Here is a 15,400-nt window from a genome sequence, read left to right on the forward strand (position 1 = left end):
TAATTATAAATAAATAAACAATGTACAAGCTAGTAAATAGCCTTTTTTGAAAAAAAAAAAAAAAAAAAATAGGTAAACCAGCAAGATAATATTGTTTGTATTCACAATTTGTAAGCACGTTAGCTACAATAATAAACTTGCTGAGATTAGTTAATATTCTAATTGTATACATTTATGTGATTCTGACTAATCCGATGGCTAACAAATAAATTGATTCGAGATCGTTTAATAAACCAAAGTTCTGGCTATTGTTTTAGATTAAATATAATAAGCATTAGATGCAATATCGTTAAAGTTGTTATAAATTATGTTATTATGGTATCTGAAACATATAGTCTAAATTCCACGCCGAAGTTATGTGTGTACACCATAAATAATGTATATCAAAAAAAGTGAACCAGATGTGCAAATAAACGAGCATATAGTCACATTGCAAAAACCTATTAAATTTTGACATTTCGGTCGAAATGCAAGTCGCAAGAAGCAAATTTAGTTTCAAAAGGTGACCAAGTCGATTATAGTCTAAGAAATTCTATTAGCTCAACAATATTAGTAAGTATTCTATAAAACTCTTAACATTTTAAGTACACTAAAACGAAAAAGACATAGTGAGGTGCAGTGTTTACAAATTAGCATCAAAGCGTTTTTTGAAATTCATTTTATCACTTTTATTTATAATAATTGCTGTAGAACTGTGACCTCTAAATCCCCACTATGCTCTGCTCTCATTATGAATTGCAATTCAATACTCTTTTTCTCGAATTTGTAATTAAAACTCATATGGTTTTTTATTTTGTTTTTCCAAAGTCATTTTTCAAAAAAACTTGATTAATCACTTAAGTCAATGTTAAAAAAAAAAAACAGCATCACTAAACCGAAACATTCTCACCTCGGCACCAGATGCAATTGTCACTAATATAAAACTATTTTATGTCTGTTATTTTTTGCAGATAAAAATGAAACTTTTCTGTTTTTTAATAACATATTTTTTCTTTGTAAATGTTTCGGCGGAAACTCCTGATGAAAGTAATTATTTTATTTTCACATTTACCATCTTATGGTAGATATAAATTAGAAAAAAATCAATATTTCCCTAATTTTACAGCTACTATAAAGAAGGAAGTTTTTCTTGCAAGTCAGTATTATTTTTATTTATAAAAAATTGTTTTTCAAGTTTTTAATGTACTGTTTTTGTACATATTTTTTTTAATTATGTCATACAGATGCAGCCATCGAGCTTGCATATAATAAGAATGATTTAATAGTAGGAGGTAAACCCGGAGCAAGTAAGATAATATATTTAAAATCAATACGCCAATATATAAGAGTTATATTATTTGTTGGATTAACATCTTTATTCTGATACGTATCAAATAGTAAAAGGGTTGAGTAACAAATAAAATGGCTAATATCTATATGTGTACATACAATATGTGTTTTGTTTATAATTCCAACAGTTATGTGTACTTAATTATCAAGTTTTTTGTAAATTAAAATGTACATTTTCTATAAATAGTTTTTAAAAAATGCACCAGGTATATAAGATCAGTGTACAGAACATTGTATTTAATGCAGCGATTCTAATAACCTAATCGAAGGGGTATCGATATGCTAAAAATTTGTAGGGTACCTAATAAGATTTTATTTCAACCTTTCAGTATAGCAAAAAACTTTATTTGTTGATTCTAGATGGATTGGAGCACGTAATTGAAAGGATAGTTAATAATATTACAACATTTCAAACTGAAGGTTACGAGTGTTTCGGTAGTCATAATTATAATAATAATAATAATAATAAAAAAATATTTTAAAATTATAAAAAAAATTGCCATTTAAATTTATCTATGTACAATTGATAGTGAGCCATTATCCTAGAAAGTGCTAAATTCCAGTTATCATATTCGTTTATTAAGATCTTAATTTTACCTAATTATTGTGGCTCAAAACTATTCTATTACTCTCTGTTGACACATGTTGCATAATAGCTATACAGCACCATGCTTATTTTTAACTTAGCGACCAAAATCATAAATGGCATCTGTGAGGGAATAAACCTTGTAGTAGGGAAATTAAAACATGTTATGTGGAAACCAAAATAATGTACGGGTAATGCTTTTGACAACAAATATTACAATATAAAAAATAAAAATAACAATACAAAACTTTACTTAACTCCGCTATATTTAACCCAACTTGATACTAACACTTATGAGAATTCACAGATTATTTTGGTTTTTATTTTTCAAAATTCCGAAAAGTAACTTGTGAAATGGTGAGAGAATGAAATGTATGATGTTTAACCTTTTTTTTTTGTATGATAAATATTATTTATTATTTATCATTATTTTTTTCTCACGAGATAAATATTTTTCTAAAATTTTAAAATCATTTCTTCAATCGAAAACAAAGTGTGGACAACGTTTCTCAAGAGATACAAAATTATAATTTTCTCCAAAATCTGAATGGAATCTTTATGAAAAAATACTGATGTTAGCCCTGTCAACCTCAATTAATTATTATATTATATTCTCTTCACCACATCTGCTCAATTCAGCCGTTGTATTTTCATAAAGATTCCCTAGTCTATTTATTATAGTTTTTTTCTACTTTGACCTTCCTCTTTCAATTTATAAATATAATACAATGTAAAAATGTATAATAGCAAATAAAATCTAACACCATTAATTTATATAATATCAATTTCAGCCAAAATTAATTATATGATCGCTATACCGGGTAATATTTTTTTTGAATTTTATGAAACTATTTCCTTTATTTCATACCTATTGGATATTCCTAAAAGATTCCCATCTTATTGAATATCGGATGGAGCTTATTTCTTCCAGGTTACTAATACACTTTTTTTTCTACCTTCCTGTTATACTAATTAAAAATTAAATGAAATATCATTAATATATGTAATGCTAATTTCAGAAAAAACGGATATTGTTGACCTTATACCGGGTAATCATTTTCATTGTACATAATGGAATTGTTTTCGCGCATTGGTTTAATAATTTTTAGGCTCACAAGATTTTTTTTAAATTTTAGAATTAGATTACTGTGAACCAATGAGAAGTAACCACATTTGCATATTACATATTTTATATACTTAACGCATATTCATAATTTATAAATACTTTGAGAATAATCGTATACGGGCCTATTGACAAACACTAATAGATCATATTGGTTTTAATTGCACAAAATATGTAGGTAGATTAAAAATATATGTTTCGTATTAAATTTTAGGATGCATGATTCACCAGAATACTATGCAACATGAAATAAAAAATACCTTAGGTAAATATAAAATTTAAAAAATTGATAGTTATACATATTTGTAGTCAAAAAGACTCAAAAAGAGTATGTTTATGCTTAAGCTTATGATGATTTTTCGAAACATAATATAAACTATAAACAAATTGATTGAAAGCTTAAAGTCAAAAAGCTATAGATGTTTTATACCTAAGCTTTTGATGATCATTAAAACAAAATATAATATGAGCCGTTTATTCAATTGTTGCTATTAGAAGTAACTTATACGATACTGTTTTTTGCATTATTTAATACTTCTAGTTTATTTCAGTTTTAGAGTGACTGTGATATGTATATAAAATATAATATGTACAAAACAAGTTTTATTAAATGCATAATGATTTGATGTATTTGTTGCAGACATTCCTATTCCTGTGGTTGAAGATGGCCAAAGTAATTACGAATTTTTTGATAGTCGTGAATTGCCAGCGTTTAAAGCTTGTATTAGAATTTAAATTTAACTCTTTTTAAATTTATTTTTACCACTTTGTTATAGAAAAAACAAATTCTATGTATTCAAAATTAACAGCCTGAAAATTTAATAAGCCAAAATATTTTTATTATTTCTTCGCAACACCGTTTTTTATTAATTTTTACAGACATTGAAGGCTTAAATATAACAACCCTTGCAGAAGAGAGAAGACGTCTTGTTAAACCAGCTTTAACAAATATATTCAGACGTGTATTTGGTAAATATTAATCTGAAGTTATATGGGTTCTCAACCAGTAATATACTTATGGCACAATTAATTTTAATTTTTAAAAATTTTGATAATTACTCACACGTACTTTCATGTAAATTGTAATATAAATAGCATCGCTGTAAAATACGGGCACCATGCATATTCAATAATTTATTTATAACTTTATTTTAATAAATAAGATATTTGTGTCCTGCATCATAAAGATAAGTTGTAACTAGTAAGATCCTATTGACAAATACTAATATGGCATATTGGTTTGAATTAAAAGAAATATGTAGGTACGTTTCAAAAATATATTTTGTTTATAATTTTAGGATCAATTTATGACCAGTTTATAATACTAGATATAAGAAATGAATTAAGTAAATATAAAATTAAAAATAAATTGATAAAAATATATATATATATTAGTAGTTTCAAAGAAAAACTATAAAAAATGTATTAAAAGCTTGAAGTCAAAACAATGTATATGATTCGTAGGTGGGGCACTCTGGCAGGGCCTCCTTGTGGAAAAAAAGTCAACTAATTATGGCTTCAATTGATAAGCGTTATCACGAAATCTAACCTTACTTAATCCAACTGTTAAGAGTTATCATTGTTGCCAACCTAAATGCGCTTAGAGATAACAGTGTTGCTGACTTGCCTGATCGTGTCGTATCGTCGTGGCAGGTATCTTGTAGTACCGTGTCCGCGCACGTCCATTGTGAGCCGAACAGTGTTGCCAGCCAGGCGGCCTACCTTCTCCGCTAAATCACTGATCAGAAATCGTATCGTATCGTGTCATTTTAATAATAATAGTATTTATATTCTTATTATTATAGAATATTTGTTATTTTATTATTACTATTACAAAATATATGTATACTATTATTATAAAAATACGGTTAGGTATAATCTAACAGTGTTTTATCGTGCCGGTGCCGTACCGTGTAGTACAGCCCGTTAGGTTAAGTGTTAACACTTACCAATTGAAGCCAAATATAGTTCACTTTCATGCCACCAGGAAGTCAGGGTCTTCCGCCTACTACTTATATGCGAGGCGAAAAGGTAATAAGTACCTCTTGCCGCGAGAATCTATATTACAGAAGAGGCCAAATCATCATTCAAGGTTAGAAAAATATTTTTAAAAAAAAATTTGTACCTGGTTAAGAGCACTTAATACTTTAATTTTCATTCCTTAAATATGCGTATAAAAAGTTGGCAATATTTCAAAACTTTTAAGTGTTTTTTCTCATAAAAAATATTTTCCGAAAATAAATTCAAACAAATAGAACTCGGCTAATTTTCAATATTGCAAAACGATTCTGGTCTCGACATGTTCAAAATTTAGTGCAGAATTTGGATTAACCGTTAAATTAAAATTTTATTTTTGCGACTTAAGGTTCCTTTTCCCTTCTCGTCTCACATATGTTGTATACTTCAGCTTTTTAGGATCACTCGCATTATAATATAAACCCTTTATTCAAATATTGCTATTATTAACTGTTTGATGTATTTGTTACATAAATTGCTATTCCTGAAGCTAAACAAGTCCTAGGTAATTACAAATATTTCTATAGTCGTAAATAGCCTTAATAGCTACTTAAAAGCTTGCTTTAGAGTTGAAATTCGCTTAATTTTATTTATTTAATGTTTTAATCAGTGATGTCAAACAATCATTTTAATAAAATAAACCTGTTGTCGAGAGAGAGGAGAGAGAGAGAGAGAGTGAAACTTAGTAACCATTTTCGATTTTATGTTGAACGTTATGTTTATAAATTAATTTTTACCACTTTGCACTAGAACAACTAATTATAATTATATGTATATATATTCACAAATAATAGAATTTAATACACCACGGGTGTAGATATTTCTCCTTTTTTTTTAGTGTCGAGTGCTGTAATTCAGGAGGGAAAGATACATCTAGATATTTTTCGCACCTCATCCACCTTAAATTGACTACAATGTTAATGTGTAATATGTTCTTTGGGATAGAAAGAATACATTCTTTGAGTTTTAACACTAATTACCGCAATTACATACCACGAGCAACTAAAATATTTTTTTTTATTATTTCGTTTCAACGCAGTCATTTAGTATTCATTTTTGTAGATTTGGGAGGTTTAAATTTGACGAAACTTGCAGAAAAGAGAAGAGTTACTGGAAAATCTTTAGAAAATATAATCAGACGACATGTATTAAGTAAATATTAAAATGGAGGTTTATTGGTGACTGTTAAATTATACAAAATATATACCCCTAATTTTATTAACTGTACATGCATAATGATTTGATGTATTTGTTACAGGAACTAAAATTCCTGAAGTTGTTGAAGACCCAAGTAATTACCAATGCTTTGACAATCGTACCTAAATAGATTTTAGAGCTTGTTTTAGTTTTGAAATTTTGCTTAATTTTACTTATACTACAACTTTACCAAGTAGTGACTTGTAAGCTAATTTAAGAAAATTAAAAAAAAAAATAGTTTTAACTTTTCAGGTGGATCTGAACATGTTGACTATTCTATACGGTTGTGTCGTTTGATAGGATTATACATAAGTGCCCACTATCCAACATCATACATAAAAGAACTTTGGATTGATCCCGATAATAATACTTGTAACCTGTATGATGGAAGTAAACAAATAACATATCAAAAAATTAATGGCGTATTGTGTCTTATAACTCCAACTACTTAAAGAGCAGTTAATATAGTTTAAATTAACAAAATTCAAGTTCTCCAATCAAAGTGCCTTCGCCGAATTCTTAAAGCCCCACCTTAAATATCAAACGAAACAATTCATACCGACCTTTACCTTACTACTGTAAAACAAACTGCTATCACTCGATTTTATATCGATTTCACAACCGTTTCCAAAATCATCCAAACCCTCTTATTAAAAATCTGCCCTCCCACACAATCCCAGATAACCCTCTTCGTCGCCTAAAAAGATCCTGGTGTATCCCCTTCTTTTAACATAAATAAAATGTTTAAATATGTTCTGTTATTGTAATTTTCCCAAAAATGTAATATAAACGTAATTGTAATATAATTTAAGTTACTAATGTCAATAGGAGTTCCGCCACTGGGCGGTCTCTCCACAAGTTATTCAAGTTATGTATATATTATTTTATCTCAAATACTTATTGTATATTTTATACAGATTGTATTTTTATTTTAACAAAATAAAAAAAAATATATATATAATACAATTTAGACCAGAAATTAATGGTATATAATTCTTCTAAGATTGTATAATGTATTATACATATTTTCATTTTGCACTAATATCGGTTTTAACATTGCGCTAATAGCTGTCAATTTAATTTATTTATTTCATAATAAACAGTTTTACTCACGATTTTAATCACAATTGTTTTCTATGCGTATTTTAATCAGATACTTCATTTTATCATATTTTACAGAATATAATTTGAAACATTTTTAAGAATAAAAGTGTACATCTTTCCCCAACTGTAACCATTTCTTTATCATTTTTTCTTTCTAGAAAGTCTCAGGTCATTCAGTCGCCATCTATACTCAAAATAAGGAGCATCAAAGTGATCTTCTTGGTCGTCTGTCTATTATATGTTTTATTGCTAGTATACTCAAAAATTAGACCATTTTTTTTTTTACATATGTGTGATGAACACTTGTTAATATAACTTGATACATTAAAATTTGAATTTTATAATAAATCATAGGTTGATAATATTCTTGCACAGACATACTGTTGTAGGATTTTTGCACACAAAGATTTTAATAATTTTTATTCAACTGCCGTTTTAAATATTCATAAAACAAAATAATAAAATAACGTGTACTAATTACATATAGGTAAAATGATTTTAATGTGTACCCTGTCTGTATATTTTGTTTCGTGGCTATGACGTGTTCCTAATGAAATTTTGCCGGTCTACTTTTCAAACCTTAAAAGTTCATTTAATAAAGCAAAATAAAAAATATTGTTTTTCAGTTTTTGGGAGTAGAGTAGTTAATGTGTGGATTTATAAGTAGGCACTGTGTACGAAAAGACACAAAACCAAAATTGCATCATTAAAAAAAAAAAACATTCTCAGCCCCGCTCCACCAATATACTAAAAAAATACAATTTAAAGAGAATTATTGTCATTACAATGTTTTTATTTGTATGATGATATATATCAAACACAGATTCGCATTGAAGCGTTTATTTGAAAACGGTTTTGTTACTTGTGGACACAGTACCTCACTTTAATACTTTCTTACTGCACTAGTTCATACTGTGTACTTATACTTTGGTCTTCTTTCCTACAAAATCGACTCCCCTGACTTACTATCTCTTGTTAATCTTAAAGTTCCTGCTCGTTCCAGACGTTCCCATTTTCTTTTTCAAATCCTCAATTCCTTCACAAACTATCACCAAAATTCTCCCACAACCAGTGTGATGCGAATCGCCAATACAGACCAAGTTCTTAGTTCATTTTTTAGGAATGTTTATTTGATGTGCCCCTATGCGGTTAGGTCATTTTTTTTTAAACATCTTTTTATTTTAATTCTTAAAAACTACACCTTACAAAAACTTTAACGTATAACCCTAAATTTAGAACTTAGAGCACACCGCTAAAATATAAAAGCGTTTGTAGGAATGTACTGTAGCTTGTACTGTTTCAGTAGACTTGTACTCATAATTACATTACAGGGCTAAGGGCTATTTCGGAGAACTATCGTTAATATTGTATATTATATTTTGATTAACAACAAAAAGTGTTTTTTATTTGAAAAAATGTCAGCTAGGTGTAATACCTATACAATCTATACAATCAATAGAATATTATCTACACAAAATCAATTTTATTGTCTAGTAAACATAATATATATTGTACGTTTTAAAATTTTAGTATTTCAATATCGTTAAAGTTGTTTCAAATAATATTTTCTATAACCGTTGAAACATTTTTTTGGAAAACCATGATAAAATGTTCAACAAATTACAATTCCATCCAATAACATATTTTATTTATTCAAGTGCTTTACGTTTCAAAAGTTTAAATCATTAGTTATAAATTAAAATATTTCAATAGCAATCCTATAATGCAAACATTAGATAAATGGATGATTGTAAAATCTATAACTAAAAAGAATATAGTCTAAGCTCCACGTCGAATTAATGCATGCATACCATAAATCATATTATAAAAAAAAGAGTCAGCTGTGTACAAAAATTAATATAATTACACTGCAATAAGATTCCAAAGAAGAACATATTTAAGTTTCAAAAGTTGGTCAAGCCGATTGTTGTCTAAGAAATTCTATCAACTCAAAAGTTTTAGTAAGTACCTAATACTATCAAACTCTAAAAATTGTATACAATGTATAATTTATATAATAAAGATACATTTTTTATTGCTAATTGCTTTTTTATCGGCTCTTGACAACGTCCGTTTACAACTTTAATTAAGCGAACGGTTTTCTTATATTATTTTTACTAAAACAGATAAAAATATTGCGTTTTTAATTTTTACCAAAATTTACATTTTGATGTGCAATAAACAAGTTTGTATTTTTATGTTTTTTTTTTTGGTGATTACAAAAAAATTGCTACAAGTAAAATTATACCTACACGTGTATTATGCAGTATTTAGTACCCTACTAAAAACATTTTTTAGTATTGCAACTTTTTGAGTTATAATGGAAAATCTATATAATTTTGCTAAATATTGATTTTTTGACTTGGAGCAGCGAGGAAATATTTTTTTAACTTCAATGCGTTCATATAAAAAACAGTCTCCCAAAACCTGATTTTATGTTTATTATTATTTGCAGATAAAAATGAAACTTTTTTGGTTTTTAATAACATTTGTCCTAGTAAACGTTTCGGCAAATGATGAAAGTAATTATTTTGTTTTCAAAACTACTAACTTAAGGTAATTATAAACCTAAAAAGAAATTCAATATTTCACTTTTTTTACAGCTATATACAAGAAGGAAGTTTTTCTTACAAGTCAGTAATATTTCTGTTTTCTAAAAAATAGTTTTTAAAAACTCATTGTTTTTATACATTTTTTTTTTAATTATGACATACAGATGCAGCCATCGAGCTTGCGTATGCCAAGAATGATTTAATTGTAGGGGATAACTCTGCAACAAGTAAGATATATTGAAAATTAATATGCCAATTGTTTTTTTGTGTGTAATTAATTGTCAAGTTCTTTGTAAATTTAAAAGTATAGTTTCTATAAATAGTTGAAACGAGTGCGATTTTAATAACCTAACCGAAGGAGTAAGTGAAATAAATGGCTACTACTATGTACTACTGAGCATAGTTCAATATTGTTCTATTTATTATATAACAATTATAAAATAGTTAACTTGATGTTATTTCAATATTTTAATATAGCCCATGTCGTTTTCTGTTTGTTCTAGATGCATTGGAGCATGTAATTGAAAAAATTGTCAATAATACTTCATCATTTCAAATTCCAGATTTTTACCATAATTTCGGTAGTCATCATTTTAATAATTATAATAATAAATAATGGGGATAAAAGTAGAAAAAAATATTTGAAAATTATATGAAAAATTACGGTTTTTTTCTACTTTGACCATAGTCTTTCAATTTATATAGTTATATAATGTAATAATTTATAATAGCAAACAAAATCGAATAATATTAATTTATACAATGGCAATTTCAGCCAAAATTAATGTAATGATTGCTGTACCGGGTAATAGTTTTTTTTTTAATTTTATGAAAATATTTCCTATATTTTATTGTCATCGGATTTCCGGCGGAGAACGTTTCTTCCGAGTTGCTAATCCACATGTCTTCCTGCAATAATAATAGAAAAATAAATTCAATGTCATTAATTTATGTAATGTTAATTTCAGACAAAACGGATATTGTCGGCGATTTATTGTCGGGTAATAATTTTCATTGCACTTTATGGAAGTGTTTTCAAGCAGTTGTTTGATATTCTTCTTTACGCAGACAAGTTGTTTCTTTTAATTTCAGAACCTTCACAGTATGATCACCTATTAGATAGTAAGTACCACATTTGTATATTTCATATTTAATATGCTCAACGCATATTCATTTTATAATAAATACTTTGAGAATAATCATATTATGTTCCTTATTGACAAATACCAATAGGGCATAATATCATAAAAATCTCTATCTAAGTAGATTAAAATATAATATATTGTTTTAGAATGCAGTTTTTACCAGTTCAATATGCAACAAGAAATAAGACAGATATTAAGTAAGTATAAAAATTCGTATTTTAAAAATTAATAATTATACATATATATATTATAGGTACTAGGTTGTACTATATTATATACTAGGTTGTATGAACTGTACAATGATTTGATGTTTGATGTATTTGTTACAGACCTTGTTATTCTTGAAGGTGCGACTGACCAAGGTAATAATAACGAATTTTTAATAAATTGATAGTACAATAATTTTAATAAAATAAACGTATTGTTGAGGAGAGAGAGAGAGAAAAAGAGTGAGACTATTAGTAACCGTTTACAATTGAACGTGATGATTATTAATTACAACTTCACAATAGAAAAATATATTATAATTATTTATATATATATATATATACCTATTCACAATTAAAAACCTGCAAATTTAATAAGCCACGGGTGTGTTGTTAATAATTTTCACAGATTTTAGAAGCTTAGATTTGACAACCCTTGCAGAACAGAGAAGAAGTCTTGTTAAACCAGCGTTAAAAAATATAATCAGACGTAAATTAGGTAAATTATAATAATGTGGAGTTGCATAAATTTTGATAAATAATTAACACCATTAACTGCATAACGATGTGATTTTATGTATTTGTTTACATATAAATTCCTGAAGCCGATGATGTCCAAGGTAAATTAGTTATATCACAATTATTTCAAGTGTAACGCAATCGTGTATTTTTTTTTCTTCTCAGCACAGCCGTTTAATAATTTATTATTTTCGTAGAATTCAGGGGCTTAAATTGGACAGCACTTGCAGAAAGGAGAAGAGTTACTGGAACATCATTAGGAAATATAATTAGACGGCGTGTGTCAGGTAAACATTAAATGTACAGAGTTTTAGTAGGTTTTTTTTAGTAAATAACGTTTATAGCTTGATTTATAGTTGAAGTTTGCTTAATTTTACTTAATATACTACAATGTTACAAATTAGTAACTAGAAGGCTGATTTGAGCAAATTAAAAAAATTTATTTTAATTTTTTTAGATGTATCCGAACTCGAAGACTCTTTATTACTGATGTGTCGTTTGTTAGGAGTATACATGAGTACAACATGTCCAACATCATACGTAAAAAAGCTTCTGTTTGACTTCATTAATCTTACTTGTACCCTGGATGATGGGAGTACACAAAAAAAAATGTACAAAAAAATTGATGGTTTATGGTGGCAAATAAACCCAGTTAATAACAGTACAGTACAGCTACTTGAGGAGCAGTTATTATAATTCAGACCAGGAATTACTTGTAAAATTACATAATACTATTGTTGTTTGATTGTTATAATATTTTTTTTTTGCACTAATATCATTATTCATATTGCACTTATAGCTGTCAATTAAATTAATGTATTTCATAATAACATTGTTTTACTCACAATTATAATCACATTTGTAAATTAAAATAGGTACCTAATAATTATTTTAACTATATTAAACCGAGTAAAATTCAGAATTTGACTATGTAATTGTAAAAATTCAAAATTGCGCTCAACTACTTTCCTAAAGTAACTATTTTGAGATACACGCTGGCCTGGAATAGTAAGCTGGAACACCGTATCTAGTCTGTAAACACTGTATAAGAAACGTTAGGAAACGGGCAGTTGTTAATCATCAAAAAGCCAACTGTAATATAACTAGTACTAATATAAGCTAACTGCTTGTATTATATTTTCTGGTGTATATTTTTTCAGCTTCTTCTTTTGCCCATCACTCCCCTCTTTGGACTATAATATTAGGTGTACACATAACAAAATATACAGAGATACAGTTGGTTTTTGAACCCTGTGTTTATCCTGTACCTCAATCCCCATTTAATAACATAACTACATCAAACTGACCTTATACATTAATATATAAATATGACGAATTACGGAATGTCTGTTATAATACAATATATATTATCATTATTATCATTTACACAACATGCACTTCATTTTCTCGTGCGTGTACGGTTTTACATACATATTGTCCGTGCAGGTAGATTTTGTCAATATAAGTACCCAAACGGCATTGGTTAAATTCATTAAACAGACTGTAATGACTGGCGTGTACCTACCTAAGGTTGTCTGTGTGCGTGGCGAAGACCTATCCACATACTTGTATCTTAACCGCACAATTTCATTAATTGGGCAATTAGGACGAGGGCGGGCACCCTTTTAGTGTACAAATACCTTTTAAATAACCATCATTTTCCTATCCAAAACGTCTACCACGCGATGCACATAACTGCAGAGGCTAATTTGGGTCTGGATAAAACGTAGGTACGTTTTAGTTTAGTTGTTTTTGTCAATGCATTTCTGACGAAAAATGTAATTTTAAATTGATATTTCACCAATTAAATCAACCCATTAAATGGTAATAAATTAGGTGAAATTATAAAGTTTTCGTTAGTTCTTTGCGTCTCCTGAAAATAACCGAAATTTTGAATCTTCTTGGGTTGACAAATGTTCTTATACTCTTTGCAATCATCTTGCTAACAAAAACACAATGTAAATGGTTGTCGAGGCGGTCGACTCGTAATAATTATTTACAAATAAATCATCTTAATCTTGTCTTCTACATAAATATTGTCTGTCCGCAACATATATTATTACAATACATATATCGTACGCTGTATAATAATATGTTATCCGGACACACTGTCATTTTTTCCCCATTTAAGGTTTTGCTAGTGGTTAATCATGATTTATGACTGCGGAAAACTTTTCGGCCAAACGATTTCAAGAGGGTAGCTGAGAGCTGTCCGCTCAGACCTATTATTGGATGGGACATACTTGTCTGTGTGACTCGGCTGTACACAGTAATACTTTATTATGGCATATACAAAGCAAGTCGTACGCGTTGCGTGGGCGAGATATGTCTACTAACTTTCTCTGTAGAACTTGATTTACCACCGTAATTCTCAAATTATATCATTTAGCCCACAAACTTCGGGGGAGAGGACATCCGTACCGAGTACAAGACATACGTACAATTTATTACTACATACCGCTTGTACATGTTATAACGAAAAACGGACAATATCAGACCTATACAGACAGCACGGCGTCCCTTCAAAATGGTCGTTTATTGTTAAAAATTACAGTTTTCGACCAAAGCTTAATATAGTATAGCAGGCCTCCGCACTTATAAAACAGAGCAATTCAAATAAGTAACATTTAAAATTGTTCTTATTTTTTACACAAATTCCATCTCCTCGCTAATACTAGTTTCTTAAGAATTATTAATAATACTTGTTTAAGTCATTTTACTGAATTTATGATAAGAATCCAATAAGCCCACAATTGGTATACTTCTTGGTGTGTCTCCCTTATATTATGTTCTTGCAAACTAACCCGAATAAGTCGTTTTTTCTGACCTACATAACATTCATACCACATTCCACATTTATTCATTGACAACAAGGTGGGTAGAAAATCTAAATCGTCACTCTACACAGAAAACAATTAACATTAAGACAAAGGCGACAGATGCCTTACTGCACGCGCAATAGAGTACACGATATTATGTTATATTCCTACCCGCCTGTACCGCAGTTAAGTGGCAAAGCGGTAAAGCTTGTATTTTGCGCTGTAATTCATTTCTGTCCCTCGTGGAAAAACTCGATGGAATTTCCCAAAGGTGCCCTATTTGCGGCAGACAAGAGGGTAGGTGTACGAGGGCCATAACAATATGACAATACCGCACAATACACTATAACGTATATACCGCGTCCATAAGCGACCACTCGATCAACTGTTTGATTCTATTACTCCCAATACGGTTCTCTATTTTTCGCTTCATTTTTATATACCTATATATTATATAATGTATATATACATTATTAACCGCCACCCTCGCGAGTCTAACGCTTTGACCGTCATGGCTCTTTATTACATCAGTGCATCGTTATATACTATGTGAGCGAACCGCACGTTCGCCCACACAAATCATCATTGGCATTTGGCACGACCACGTTTATCAGCTGTACATGCGGTATTCCACACGTGCTAGCAACGTTCATGTTGTCGGGGATACTCATCAGTAAGTACCTGCCTATAGGCTATACACAATGGTTTTGGTTTAGATGTGCTCAAGTCGATATTCCAATTGTATTATCATAGTGCCTACCTTCATAGTTTAATGCCACATCATATAAACATTGATTCTTTGTA

At 28.8% G+C, this 15,400-nt stretch overlaps 2 protein-coding genes across 5 annotated transcripts; both read left to right on the forward strand.

Moving 5' to 3' along the window:
* Positions 1–423: 423 nt before the first annotated feature.
* LOC126847197 (uncharacterized) lies at positions 424–7,353 on the forward strand. Of its 4 annotated transcripts, none has more exons than XM_050587310.1 (16): positions 424–552; positions 951–1,026; positions 1,106–1,135; positions 1,224–1,286; positions 1,690–1,764; positions 2,707–2,736; positions 2,935–2,964; positions 3,052–3,078; positions 3,253–3,303; positions 3,679–3,711; positions 3,918–4,007; positions 4,337–4,384; positions 5,545–5,559; positions 6,117–6,206; positions 6,313–6,345; positions 6,504–7,353. In XM_050587310.1, the coding sequence occupies exons 2-16, from the start codon at positions 957–959 to the stop codon at positions 6,701–6,703; spliced, it is 885 nt and encodes a 294-aa protein (XP_050443267.1). In that variant the 5' UTR covers positions 424–552; positions 951–956; the 3' UTR covers positions 6,704–7,353. The 4 variants fall into 4 exon arrangements, with proteins under 4 accessions (XP_050443267.1, XP_050443270.1, XP_050443268.1 ...); XM_050587313.1 differs by having other exon boundaries at positions 1,690–1,749; XM_050587311.1 differs by having other exon boundaries at positions 1,224–1,271.
* A 1,724-nt stretch (positions 7,354–9,077) lies between these two features.
* Positions 9,078–12,839, forward strand: LOC126847199 (uncharacterized). The gene is made up of 14 exons (XM_050587332.1): positions 9,078–9,316; positions 9,811–9,877; positions 9,959–9,988; positions 10,072–10,134; positions 10,411–10,488; positions 10,683–10,712; positions 10,876–10,908; positions 11,000–11,029; positions 11,199–11,249; positions 11,382–11,414; positions 11,668–11,757; positions 11,864–11,878; positions 11,975–12,064; positions 12,235–12,839. The coding sequence occupies exons 2-14, from the start codon at positions 9,817–9,819 to the stop codon at positions 12,471–12,473; spliced, it is 843 nt and encodes a 280-aa protein (XP_050443289.1). The 5' UTR covers positions 9,078–9,316; positions 9,811–9,816; the 3' UTR covers positions 12,474–12,839.
* The last annotated feature ends 2,561 nt before the right edge of the window (positions 12,840–15,400 follow it).

Source organism: Adelges cooleyi, unplaced genomic scaffold (assembly GCF_023614345.1).
Source record: "Adelges cooleyi isolate 19-005CV unplaced genomic scaffold, UGA_ACOO_1.1 ACOO_flye_CR_arks_rails_tigmint_CR_PRNA_9, whole genome shotgun sequence".
In the NCBI taxonomy this organism is placed as follows: Eukaryota; Metazoa; Arthropoda; class Insecta; order Hemiptera; family Adelgidae; genus Adelges; species Adelges cooleyi.